Below are 13822 nucleotides of genomic sequence, written 5' to 3'. Positions count from 1 at the left end.
ACAGACAGATAGACAGACAGACAGATAGATAGACAGATTGATAGACAGACAGACAGACAGACAGATAGACAGATAGACAGACAGACAGACAGATAGATAGACCATTAGTTGTAATGCTACTATCCAATCATAGCACAAGGGGGCGGGCCTTGACAGAATGTAGACCCAACCTCGGTGTGTGATGTCATCGATGCGGTGCAGCACCATCGCTGAATGAGAGCAGAGAGAGAGAGACAGAGACAGAGACACAGAGAGAGAGAGAGAGAGACAGAGACAGAGGAGTGAAGCTGAAAATGGGAAACGTTCAAGTGAGTACAGCTCTCTACCCCAGCATCCACTAACACAGGATTTCTGATTCAGCAGCTGTGTGTTAGCTCTCCTCAGCTAGAATTCTGTACATGCACTTTCTCTACTGATCTGTCTGTCATGCATGTGTAACAGTGTGTGTTTGGCTAGTTGTTTTTTTTGGCTGTTGTTTCAATATTGTTTTTGCTCTGTTTGAATATTTTTGCCTGACATATTTAAATTATGACTCAGGTCTGCGATATTGATATTAACTGTGGGCAAAACTGAGGGCAGAACAGACTTTTACATGATGCTAAAAAACCTCTGCAGCAGTGTAAAGCCTGATGCATGGCTTACTGGAATGTTCTCCATCTCCAGCCCGCCCTTCTCTCCTTCTCATAATCAATACAGCCACATTGTTATTGCAGGCCGTGGGTGAGGCAGAGGGGGCTCATTGTGGGCTCGGCCGTCCCATGACTCAGCACAGGGCAGCATTAGAGGCTGCACCCTTTCCTGCCCTCCAGAGCACAATACCCAAAGCTAGATGCTAGAAGCTAGAAGGGGAGCTCCATCATTTTTTGTTCCTTTCAAAATTTCTGCATAATTCAGGGTTTGAGATGAACACATTTAGAGTGTGTGTTTAGGGGGGGGTTGGTTTGAAATTGTGGTTCATTGTAGAGAAACCTACCGACCCTTTACAGTGGTGGTGAATGGAACCAGGCATTGGTCGCTGTGACTACAACACAAATATAGGCAATATTTTATTTACTATCCGAACTCACCAATGAACCTAAACATGTCTTCTGAGCGTTATATAGAATGTTGATGATGGGAAAATAGTGAGAATGCTGAAAATTTGGGGACTACTTTTTTTCCGCACAACACCCTGCATGTATCCCTCCACTATTATAAAGATACATGGTTTTAAAAACACTTTTTAGACCCAAAATTCTTTTAATTCCCCTCCCACTGAACAAATTGACTGGGTAACTGTTCACACAGAACCACTCTGACTTTGTTTACATCGCAACCCTTTATCCATGCAGATATTTTGAATAATCAGGTGTAATTAATTAATAATAGTTTATTTCTGTGATGTGATGAATTCTAATGCTAAAATGAGCTAAGCACACGCTAAAAGCTAAAACGACCACAAACTGAAATGCATTATTTAGTAAAATATTCAAATTTGCTTTAAAATCTATGATTGAAGAATGTAAACAATACATGAGTGGGGAGAGACAGAAAACAGGGGTGGTTGGAGGTCGATCAGAGAACTGTAGTGCATGCAGCAGTGTGACGTCGCCTGAACTGTGGTGTGTAAAGTTCTTGTTCTCGTCTCAGCCCACGGTCGTTCCTTCTGAGGACTTTGATGTGGTGGCAGATATCAAGGCGATCCGCAAAGCCTGCAAAGGAATGGGTAGGTCAAATCAACTACCCCTTTTCCACCAAACACACTGAGGCCTAGAACTGAGGCCTAGAAGTATCTTCAGTTTATACAAGAGATTCTGGTGTTGCACCATCACGGCCCGTATTTCGGCTTTAAAAAGTGACTAAACAAAGCAGGCTATAGTAAGAAGGTCGGTTGACTGTCACTAATTAGTGCTTTTTTTAGTAAATCTGCCCTAAAATGGTGAAAAACTGTGTAAGAAACCCCCGAAATGATGATATATACATGAAAAAGGAATAGTCTGGCCATGTTCTATAACGGTGAGGCATACAGTGTCCGTAAGCAGGTCCATTACTGACCAGCTCAAGGAGAGTGAGAATTTAGCATCATGCAAATTAGTGAAAGCTAAACAACTGTAGCTTAGCCTTCTCTGCTTGTTAGCTAGCTACATTAGCCTCATAGCCAAGACATCCGTGCAGTGAACACACACACATACACACCAGTGAATCACACGTGCCCAGAGCATCCTAGTGAACCGTTGCTGCGGCCTTGCCGAGCCCGGGCATCGAACCCACAACCCTGTCACCACTGCTCCATAGCTCCTCCTTGCAGCAGAAACTAGCACAGCACACTTCAGACACCAAGTAGGAGTACATTCATATAGAGAAAAGCTGTAAATGAGATTTTCACTAAACTAAAGCTCTAATCTGGTCTTTCTCCCGGACTGCAGGCACAGATGAGGAGGCTATCATCGATATCCTGGCGAACCGCTGTGCGGCACAGCGCCTTGACATAAAGCAAGCCTTCTTTGAGAAATATGATGATGTAAGTGGGCTGTTTTCCTGCCTTTCCTGCCATCTAGTTATGCAAATAACTGCTGATTTGATTCCCGCTACTGTAAATCAGAACAGTCTTATGCAAAGGTTTGGACACTAGCCAAATTACACACATTGTTGTTGTTGTTGTTGCTTTAGCAGTAGCAACTAGTGTAGTGTACCTAATCAAACATAACATTTGCACAATTAATTAGTCAATCAAAATCTAAAAATAATAATAATAATATATAAACAATAAAAAAGAATCAGCATGGCCTGTTGGACTGTTTTCAACCAACAGCTCACAGTGAGAGCTAGCCTTGCTAAAGCACAGCCACCAAACATGGTGGAGGTAGTTTCACACATTGTTACTGTAACAATGAGAACCCACAGGAGCTGGAGGAGGTGCTGAAGAGCGAGCTGACGGGAAGCTTTGAGAAGGCCATCATAGCCATGCTGGACCCGCCTCATGTCTACTCTGCTAAGGAACTGAGGAGGGCCATGAAGGGGGCGGGGACAGATGAGGACATCCTGGTGGAGATTCTGTGCACCAGCACCAATCAGGTTGCTCCGTGTTCTTGTTGACTGGGATTTAGTTGTTTAGATGTTTATAAATTTGAATATTGTGCCAGTAAAAGCTTTGGGCAGTGTGTTATAAGTGTTATATTTTTATCAACAGGATATTCTGAATATTAAAGAGGCTTATGGCCAGGGTAAGTATGGACTATATCTAAATATGGAAATAAGAAATGGAAATATATCTAAAATGGATCAGGTCATTTGTAGCTAGCTAACCTTATGTTTGATTTATAGTCTTTTATTAAATCTGTTTTGTTTACTTATATGACATGTTTTATGAGACACTATTTATTTTCAGAAAATATAAAAAGTGTTTAATGTCACTGTTGTGCAATAGTCTTGTATCTCCATTTTTGTAATTGTTCACTTTTGACATAATAAGAATTTGGCAGTTGTTCTTTACATCATATCATAATCAACTTCATGATGAATGGACCAATAGAAATGCTCCAAAATAACCTGGAATTAAATCTTTTTACATTGACTTCCATTAAAAGACCAGAAGGTTTTTCCTGCTTCTGTAAAGTTGCCTTTTTGGAGATACAAGTTTTTGTGTGTAATGAAATGTATTAATGCAATATTTCACAATTGTTTTATTTTGTAAAACAGGTTTACCTGCATTTAATGTGTAATAAGCACAACAATAACTGTAATAATAATAGTGATTTTAATAATAATAATAGGTGATTTTATTAAAGACTATATATTTATATATATTCTAGTTATATTGACCTGTTGACCTATTGGCTGTGCAGTACATGAGCGTGAGCTGGAGGCTGATATTGAGGATGACACCAGCGGAGACGTCAGAAACTTGTTGATTTCACTTCTGCAGGTAAGGTACCAAGACAGCTGGCATAATGCTGAGGTAGCTAGAACCTCACATTCTAAAAGCTGCTGGGTTTAAAAACAACCCAACCACAGTAACCACCACAGCAGCAGTTTGCTAACTCGTTTTCGAGAGTATTGACACTGCTTGTATACAGCGTTTTGGTTTGATGTATGGTTTTTGCATAGCAACAGGTTTTTAATCTACCAACCACCTGGAACACCATAGCAACTACCTAGCAGCACACTAACAACACCCGAGTAACCACACTGCCTCAGTATAGAAACTAAATAGTAACCACCTGGAGCACCATAGTAACTGCTTAGCATCAGTATAGCAACTACCTAACAACACCATAGTAACCACCTGGAATATTATAACAACTGCTTAGCATAGCAAGCATGTGGAATAGCATAACAACCACCTTGTATACCATTGTAATCACTTGAAACATCATAGCAATAGCACAGCATGCACTTAGCAACCATATGTATGCTCTGCTTAGCAACAGCATAGCAATTTTCTTCAGGAAATGTACTTGTCTAGATATTATTGTTATTATTATGTTATTATAGTTCAATTGTTGTTGAATGAAAGAATTTTAAACATCAAAGGTCAAGAGCCAGAATAAACAGAATGGACGTGTATCTGTCTTTAGGCCAGCAGGGATGAGAGTTATGAGGTGGATGAAGGACTGGCTGAGCAGGATGCCACTTCACTGATTGAGGTGACTTTTATTTTGCTTGTTATTATTTATTTATTATTTTTTATTTTTTATTTTCCTGTTTCTTCACGCCTTCTTAGTGTGACGTGCCGTGTTGTTCTGTTGTTTCCTCTCAGGCTGGAGAGGGTCGTTTTGGCACGGATGAATCCACCTTCACCTACATCCTCACCCACAGGAACTATCTGCAGCTTCAGGCCACCTTCAAATTTTACGAATCAGTAAGAATCAGACACTACCGCATGCTGAGATCAGATTAGACCCTGCAATCCAGTGACATCATCAAATTGTTGCATTCTGTGAATTCTGAAACACAAGATATTTTTCTTTATCCACATAGTAAGTGTGTTTGTAATTAAGAGCTAGCCAGGATAAAGTAAAGCCTCCAAACATGGTGGAGGTAGTTTCATCAACAACTCACACTGACAGCTAGCCGGGATCAAGTTCAGCCTCCAAATATGGTGGAGGTAGTTCCATCAGCAACTCACAGTGAGAGCTACTCAGGCTAAAGCACAGCCTCCAAACATGGTGGCGGTAGTTCCATCAACAACTCACAGTGAGAGCTAGCCAGGTTAAAGAACAGCTTCTAAACATGGTGGAGGAAGTTTCATCAACAGCTCACAGTGAGGGCTACTCAGGCTAAAGCACAGCCTCCAAACATGGTGGAGGTAGGTTCATCAACAGCTCACAGTGAGAGCTAGCCAGGCTAAAGCACAGCCTCCAAACATGGTGGAGGTAGTTTCATCAACTGCCTATAACAAGAGCTTGTCAGGGTAAAGCAAAGCCGCCAAACATGGTGGAGGTAGTTTTACACACTGTTACTGTAACTAAAACCACCAAAGTAAACAATGAGAATCCCCCCAACTGCCATACATACCTGCTGTTCTCCGTTTGTCTCTCTCCATCTCTGCAGCTCTCTGGAACAGATATCCTTGATGCCATCGACAGTGAGGCCACAGGGACGCTAAAGGACTGCTACATTACTCTGGGTAACGATAATAAGAACGATAACAGCGTCTGTTAGCAGTTAGCGATCTCCTTCTTTGACAAGAACCAAACTGTGATGTTCTAGACAACTGGGTCAGAACGTCTCCAAAACGTTGGAATGACATCATGAATAAACTGAGGAGAAAATGATTAAACTATTAAACTATTCTGGAAATTCTGAAAAACAAAGATCAGTCAGGTTTTGCACTAAATGTCCAAATGTTTGTGGACACCCCTTCAAATGAATGCATTCAGGTACTTCAGGTTGCACCCATTGCTGACACAGACATGCAGATGCAAACACACAGCTTATCTGTCTATCCAACATCAAGACCTCACTAACGCGCTTGTTGCTGAATGCAATCAAATCCTCACTGTAATGCTCCTCCGAAATCTAGTAGAAAGCCTTCTTCTTCCCGGGACAGTATAGAGAGTTACTCCAACTGAAGCAGGGATTCACTCCTTTTTTTAAATACCCTTGATTTCAGAAGCAACAATAAATGAGCAGGTGTCCCAATACTTTTGTCAATCTAGTGTATCTGTCTGTATGTGTTTGCTTCTTGTCGGAACAGTTCGGTGTGCTAAAAACCCGCAGCTGTACTTTGCCCGTCGGCTGAACGCCGCAATGAAGGGGGCTGGGACGGATGAGGACACGCTCATCCGGATCATAGTGGGACGCTCTGAGGTCCTTTTTTTGTTTTTCAACAGATATTGTATTTAATGATACTAAATATGAATGATTTAATGATGCTAAATATTAGGCTGTGGAATGGAACAGGTGCTGTTTTCTTTTTTAGGTGGATCTGGAGACCATTAAGGACATGTATCTGGAGAAATATGACGTCACTCTGAAGGACGCCCTGGGCGCAGACTGCGGTGGAGATTTTAAGCGCCTCCTGCTGGCCATCCTGCACTGAGTCCCCTTTAGGATGGGCCTAAACAGTGTCAGTACTGACCGACGTTACCACCAGGACCTTCTCACCAACACTGCCTACAGAACCGACACTTACTGTGCACCCAGTCTGAATCTGCTCTACAAACACTCTGTCCATTCCATCAGCACACACTACTGTTCAAAAACCTGGATCACTGGATGCCTGAACTGCAGCTGGTGTAGCTGTATTCTGTAATAACAGTGATATTACACATTACACTGTTACAGACTAGACACCATTTCTGTTTCCTTTACTGAGCGATAAATAATTACTGAAATAATTTTCTCAACATTTCCTCACAAATGTAAAAGAAAACATTCTGTTACTTTATTCTAAATATTAATTTCTAAAAACGTTATTCTAGATATTTATGTATTAGTACTTTAATTTGATCATTAATTTGATCATAAAATATAAATTCTTTGTGGATATTAATTTTGCTAACAATCATTCCAGATATTCCCTTTTTTATGAGAACTTACATTTTATATATTGATTTCACGAGAACTTCATACTGGATATCAATGTTATAAAATCATTCTGGATATTTTGGTAGAACTGCATTTTAAATTTTATGAATTGTATCCAAATTTAAATCTGGATATTAATGTTTTTAATTTCATACTGGATATTAATGTTATTAGAACGTCATACTGGATATTAATGCTATTAGAGCTTCATACTGGATATTAATGTTATTAGAGCTTCATACTGGATATTAATGTTATTAGAGCTTCATACTGGATATTAATGCTATTAGAACGTCATACTGGATATTAATGTTATTAGAGCTTTATACTGGATATTAATGTTATTAGAGCTTCATTCTGGATATGAATGTTATTAGAGCTTCTTACTGGATATTAATGTTATTAGAGTTTCATACTGGATATTAATGTTATTAGAGCTTCATACTGGATATTAATGCTATTAGAACGTCATACTGGATATTAATGTTATTAGAGCTTTATACTGGATATTAATGTTATTAGAACTTCATACTGGATATTAATGTTATTAGAACTTCATACTGGATATTAATGTTATTGGAGCTTCATGGATGTTTTATAATTATCTAAATCTCAGTTCATCATTGTGTACATGTCTAACATTTTCAAATTTCTTACAGATTCATACCGCGTACAACAGCATGGCTACCATAATATTACTGACAGCAGTGTTTCCAGACTTTTGAACGGTAGTGTGTACTTCACACTCTCACAGTGCCTTTTCTAGGGTTCTTTCACAACAGGCCGACATTAGATATAAGTCTTGCCGCCATTATCCCCACAGTCTCGCCGCCATTATCACCAGTCTCATCGGCATTATCACCAGTCTCAGCGTCATTATCCCCACAGTCTCATTGTCATTATCCCCACAGGCTCACTGTCATTATCCCCACAGGCTCACTGTCATTATCACCACAGTCTCGTTGTCATTATCACCACAGTCTCATCGTCATTATCATCACAGACTTGCCGTCATTATCACCACAGTCTTGCCGTCATTATCACCAGTCTCGTCGTCATTATCCACCACAGTCTCGTTGTCATTATCACCAGTCTTGTCGTCATTATCCCCACAGTCTCATTGTCATTATCCCCACAGTCTCATTGTCATTATCCCCACAGGCTCACTGCCATTATCACCACAGTCTCGTTGTCATTATCACCACATTCTCATCGTCATTATCATCACAGACTCGCCGTCATTATCACCACAGTCTCGCCGTCATTATCACCAGTCTCGCTGTCATTATCCCCACAGTCTCGCCATCATTATCACCAGTCTCGCTGTCATTATCCCCACAGTGTCGTCGTCATTATCCCCACAGTCTCGCCATCATTATCACCAGTCTCGCTGTCATTATCCCCACAGTGTCGTCGTCATTATCACCACAGTCTCGTCGTCATTATCCCCACAGTGTCGTCGTCATTATCACCACAGTCTCGTTGTCATGATCACCACAGTCTCGTTGTCATTATCTCTTTCACAGGAGGGACTGTGGTGCACCAGTGATTAGTCAGTCATCTGGATACCTTTTAACGTGTGGTATCTTCTTTAAAGTTTGTACCGAGTAGCATAGGAATGCATAGCGTAGCTTATAGTAATAGTAATACACTGTCAGTGCAATCACACTCGAAGCCTCTTAGTGCTTTTTTCTCTTAGTGATTTTTTCCAACTATATTATTATTTATTTATTATTCTTTATTTCAGATTTTGAATTGATCTCTTTTGAAAAGACTCTCCACTGTCTTGCCTTTCAGAGTAAACCTAGTATGTGCTAATAAAACATATCTGAAAGCTTTGTGGTGACAGATACTGTAGCCTAATACACTGATATCAACCAAGGGTTTGTTGGAAATGCGACAAAATGACCAGAAGAGAGTGGAAATGAGAACGGCCAGGGGACCAATGTACTAACCCATAGACAAAAGCTTGTTTAATAAGTATATTAAACACAATAAAAGACACCAAATGACAAACCCACATACAGTGTGTGTGTGTGTGTGTGTGTGTGTGTGTGTGGTGAGATTACCAGCTTTGTCCAGTGATGATGGTGGGCCGGGTGGCATCACATTATTTGAATATGTGAAGCATGGGGGCGGCAGCATCGTGTTGTTGTGCTGTCTCGGCTGCCTCGGCTGCCTAGGCTTCAAACGAGGTAGCACATGAGCCTATCAGTGAAAAAGCTCCACCAGATCTTCTCAAACCGCTGCTCACACAATGGTCCTTATTGAATAGTAGTTTCTGAATGATTAGTAGTTATTACATAATATATACTATTAATTACTTATTGAATATTAACTCGATACTAAATAATTAGTAGGTACTGAATAATTAATAGGTATTGAATAACTCATACATAATGAATAATTTGATTCTGAACATCAGTAGGTACAGAATAATTCATATTTACAGAACATTTAGCACTTATTGGATAGGGTATGGATATGGATATATAGGATATGTATATATATATTGTATATGTACTATATTAAATAGTACATACTATGTGATTAGGGAGTACTAATACATTAATTCCTATGTACTAAAAATGAAAACTCAAAAATAAGGCTGGGGTAGAAGGGGTTAACGGTTGGATTTATGTTTTCTTACTTTGCTGATTTGCTCTTTCCTTATGAAAGAAGCTTCAGTGTGTATTTGGTGTAATTTAAAGTGCGCTGGAGAACATGCATGCTCTTTAATTACACTGAAGAACGCACTGAAGGTTCCCCACTGAGAGAGTTAGAGACCAGCCCTCCAAACGAGGCTGAAATGCTTCCAGATGCTTCCACACTTGGAGAGAACAGTAGCGGAACAATGACCACAGTGGACAAGCTGGAGACTAAAGAGAAGGGTCCTATCAGTGGGCCATCAGTACAGCCGCTTCAGGACGGGACATTTGGGGCCTATACTGCTCCTGTAATACTATGCACACACATTTAGGAGAATAATTGTGCCCGTGTTTGCCAAGCTGGGACATATGTACTTTGTTTATTGGGACAAAGCCTCTCCCAAACAGGGAGAACGGGGAAATGGGTCCAGTGTGTGAATTTTTTTTTGACACAAAATGCAGATTTCCTCATTTCCTGACTTCATACAATGTGGTGTGTGTGTATATGTGTGTGTTTGTATTTATTACTTTGTGGGAACCAAATCACCCCTCCAGATGATATAAATATGGCCGTTTAGTGGCTCTAGCTAAAGCGCTGTTATTCGTAAAACCAGAGACCAAATATGGTCTTTCACTTGCTGGGGTTAAAGGGATAGTTTGGTGAACAACCCAATTCACACGATTTTCCCTTTACATCAGCTGTAGTTGATCAGTCAAGGCCTACTTGGTGTCCAAATGTTACACCCTTAGTTTAGCACTAGAGCTACTAGGCTAATGCAGCTAACAAACAATAGAAGTCAGTAGTCACCCGAATCTGTTGCGTAAATACATACACGTCCCTGGACCTGGGTTTGTTTTTTGGGGTTTTTTGTTGGTGCCCAGCCAACATGCCAACATTTTAGGGCTCACATGGCCAGAACGTGGGCTAGGTGGGTTCCAGGTGGGCATGAGCTCTGAGTGAGTTTGTACATACATTGTTACTTTGGATTTTCCAAATGGGCCCCATCGTCACAGCCCACGTTCTCATCTAGGCTCCATTTGCAGTGCACAACCCCGGTGGTGCCCATGCTTAACCCCTCCTGGTCCCAACACTGACCCTGGTGAGCATCCATATGTGGGGCCGACATGGAGCCCGAGGACCAGTCTTTCTGGTCCCTAGTTGGGCGACCCATGCAGGCCCCACATGGACATGTTAGCTGGATGTGATGTGCATATGGTGGGAATTTGGCAGACGGCCCATCTGTTACATGTAATGTGGAGTTCACAGGAAATCATACCACGCCTTAAACCTCATTAACAAGTCTGCACCGCTTTGATTAAGGCCTGGATGTGGTCTGAGAGAAGTGTGTGAGCATGTCCTGGGCCTTGTGAAAGTGTTAAACCCCCTTAAACATTGCTCGATTCACTCCGATCGCAAAGGATGCTGGCCACGTCTGCAAAGTACGGTGGTGGCAGCTTCGTGTTGCAGACATGCTATTCCCTCAGGGGGAATAGCCCTCAATATTAGGCAGGGGGTGTTAATATTATGGCTGATTGGTGTGAGTGTCATATGTAATCCAGACTAGTGTAATAACCTTTTAAGGGTGTCAAATACTTTTATTGACCTCTAGTGCGTCTAGTTCACAATATTACCCTTTTGGCTCCAGCGCTAAGCTAAAGAAGCAAAATTGGAACACCAAACTCGGCTGTTCAAACGAGGTAGCACATGAGCCTATCAGTGAAAAAGCACGACCAGATCTTCTCAAACCGCTGCTCACACAACACCACTGACGCTCAACATGCCTCGGAGTAGAACGCTAACTGCTAACTCCACATCAGCTAACAGACGGCCATGCTAGCTAGCCCACGCCGAGGATCAGCCAATAGTCAAGAGTGTAAGAGCCGAAGCGCGCTCCTCTTCCTGACATGTGTGAGCCAGGCCTCAGACTCAGGGGTCACGGCCCAAGGACAGGCTTTTTATGGAAACTGTCGAAAAGGCAAAATACGAGGGAAGGTGTCCTGAGAACAAAGGGGCTTTGTGAAGCTTGAGGGGAGAGGATGTTGAAACCTTAGAACTGACAGAAGAAAAGATGACCACTCTTCTGGACATAATCTCTAACCCACCATTACTTACCGGTCCAGTAATACCCCTACTGCAATCTGATATATGGTCACTAATGCACATGTATCATAAAGGACTGTAAAACAAACTATAAAAAAATATATACACATATATGCATACACGTACATTAAACGACAAAAGTATTTGGACACCTGCTTATTCATTGTTTCTTCTGAAAACAAGGGTATTAAAAAGGTTTCTCCTGCTTTTGTTGTTGGAGTAATCGTCTCTACTGGCTTTCTACTGAATTTCAGAGGAGCATTGCTGGGAGGATTTGATTGCATACAGCATCAAGAACGTTAGGGAGGTCACAATGTTGGATGATCACCACCCACCTCATCATCCCCAACTCCCCAACTCATCCCAAACAAAAGTACTGGATGGAGCTCCGCCATCCATTAGTCCAGAGAACACAGTACTTCCACTGCTCCACAGCTTCTCAATGCTGGGGGGCTTTATACCCCCCTCTAGTCCACGCCTGGCAGAGAGTCCTGTTTTATTGGCAGTACTTCTCCACAGGGACTAGACAAGCTGTGTGTGAATTTGCACATCTGTGTCAGCAATAGGTGCCACTATTGAAAGCATGCATTAGAAGCCGTGTCCACAAACATTTGGACATGTAGTGTACATGTAAGGGATACCAGCAGTGGCCGAAATCCCAGTCTACAGGAAATTCTCTACATTCTTTTCATTCCTGAGCTGAAGTGAGTGCTCTGCTCCATATGCCGATGGTCTGCAGTCCCCTGCGTCAGGATCTTTCTGAGACTGGCGGTGAAGGACCTGCGCCGACTTCTAGAAGCCACAGTTCTGAGGAGAACTTCCTGTAGACTGTAGGGATTTCTGCCACTGCTGGTAGACCTGTATGACCGTAAGCTTCCATACAGCGGAAGATTCAGCTGCTTCCTTCACTCTATGATCTTTAGCCACGCCCAAATGCTGAAAATCACTCCTTTTAGCCAATCATTAACTGCATCTGCACACCTCCAACAAGACCCTCACTGCCCTGCACCACCTCATCTCCATCTATGAATCCTGTCACACACCCACAGGTATTTATAACCTGATCATCCCTGTGCAGCGCCATCTGCAGGAGCCTGGAGTGACTACCACAGTAAACATGCAATATGTGTAATATATTACCATTTATTAGATTTCCAAATAGGTACACCAGGCACATCCCTGGCCTATTATTACCCTGTTTGGGCCGCTTCACGAAGTCCGGGTGTTTTATATTAAACCACCATCCCCAGTGTTCTTCCTCTTATAGAATAACTTCAGCCTGATGTCACACACAGACCGTAAAAGTGCTAATATTTGCCAAATGTGCATCCAAAGTGTGTGAATACACACACACGTTTCCATATTCAGGGGCCTAACGTAACCTAACGAAGGCCCAAATGGTGGTTATTCACATTAACATTACGCATTATTTCACAGATAAGTCAACGAGGCCACAGCATAACGTTACGTTCAAGGAGTCGGAATGGTGCCGATCCCCTGTTTTGGTTGAATTCCACTTATAAAGCAGCCCTCTGATCCGCAATGAAAACCATCTGGGACTGTGCGGCCCGGGACACCTGCATTTGATTCCCGGCCACGGACGGAAACTGTTCTCTGGTTCGGCCTCAGGACAGCCTGGTATGCGGCTTCTCTTCAACCATGGTCTAAACCCAACTGTAAACAAAAAATTCAATAAATAATTAAATATGTAGCTACTGCTTTATCGGGATAACAGAACAGAAGACAGATGCTCACATTACGCTTTAATTACAGGGTCTTTATTCAATAGGCTTTAGACATAAACACAAATTTAATTTTCTTAATTTAATAATTCCTTTGATCCCCGTCTCCTTTTTGTGTTCATATTACAGCATAACATATACAGCACAGCGCTGCTAACCAGCGGCCCTGGAGGAGATATATAGTGGTTAACAGATAAGAGTAGCATGATTGATCTGGCAGCTAATGCAGCATTGCTAACTGACTGATTAACATGGAATTTGGAAATTCCTCCAATGTTTTAGAACGTCCACATTGCTCAGTGTTTGAGAAGAGCGCCTTC

General features: G+C 41.7%; 1 protein-coding gene across 2 annotated transcripts; it reads left to right on the top strand.

Moving 5' to 3' along the window:
- Positions 1–206: 206 nt before the first annotated feature.
- Positions 207–9031, top strand: anxa13l (annexin A13, like). 2 transcript variants are annotated; one of them, XM_072688435.1, is made up of 11 exons: positions 207–308; positions 1630–1705; positions 2406–2500; positions 2884–3054; positions 3170–3203; positions 3825–3904; positions 4557–4625; positions 4739–4840; positions 5533–5608; positions 6179–6291; positions 6404–9031. In XM_072688435.1, the coding sequence occupies exons 1-11, from the start codon at positions 294–296 to the stop codon at positions 6521–6523; spliced, it is 951 nt and encodes a 316-aa protein (XP_072544536.1). In that variant the 5' UTR covers positions 207–293; the 3' UTR covers positions 6524–9031. The 2 variants fall into 2 exon arrangements, with proteins under 2 accessions (XP_072544536.1, XP_072544535.1); XM_072688434.1 differs by having other exon boundaries at positions 2875–3054.
- The last annotated feature ends 4791 nt before the right edge of the window (positions 9032–13822 follow it).

The sequence above is a fragment of the Salminus brasiliensis genome, chromosome 9 (assembly GCF_030463535.1).
Source record: "Salminus brasiliensis chromosome 9, fSalBra1.hap2, whole genome shotgun sequence".
NCBI lineage: Eukaryota > Metazoa > Chordata > Actinopteri > Characiformes > Bryconidae > Salminus > Salminus brasiliensis.
The sequence above is the reverse complement of the archived record's forward strand: the minus strand, read 5'-3'. Positions and strand labels throughout refer to the sequence as shown.

Excerpts from the sequence above, each read along its gene's own strand:
- anxa13l (XM_072688434.1), top strand. Across the intron at positions 4,841-5,532 it reads CCTTCAAATTTTACGAATCA|CTCTCTGGAACAGATATCCT; the intron begins GTAAGAATCAGA and ends CCATCTCTGCAG. Across the intron at positions 6,292-6,403 it reads TCATAGTGGGACGCTCTGAG|GTGGATCTGGAGACCATTAA; the intron begins GTCCTTTTTTTG and ends TTTCTTTTTTAG.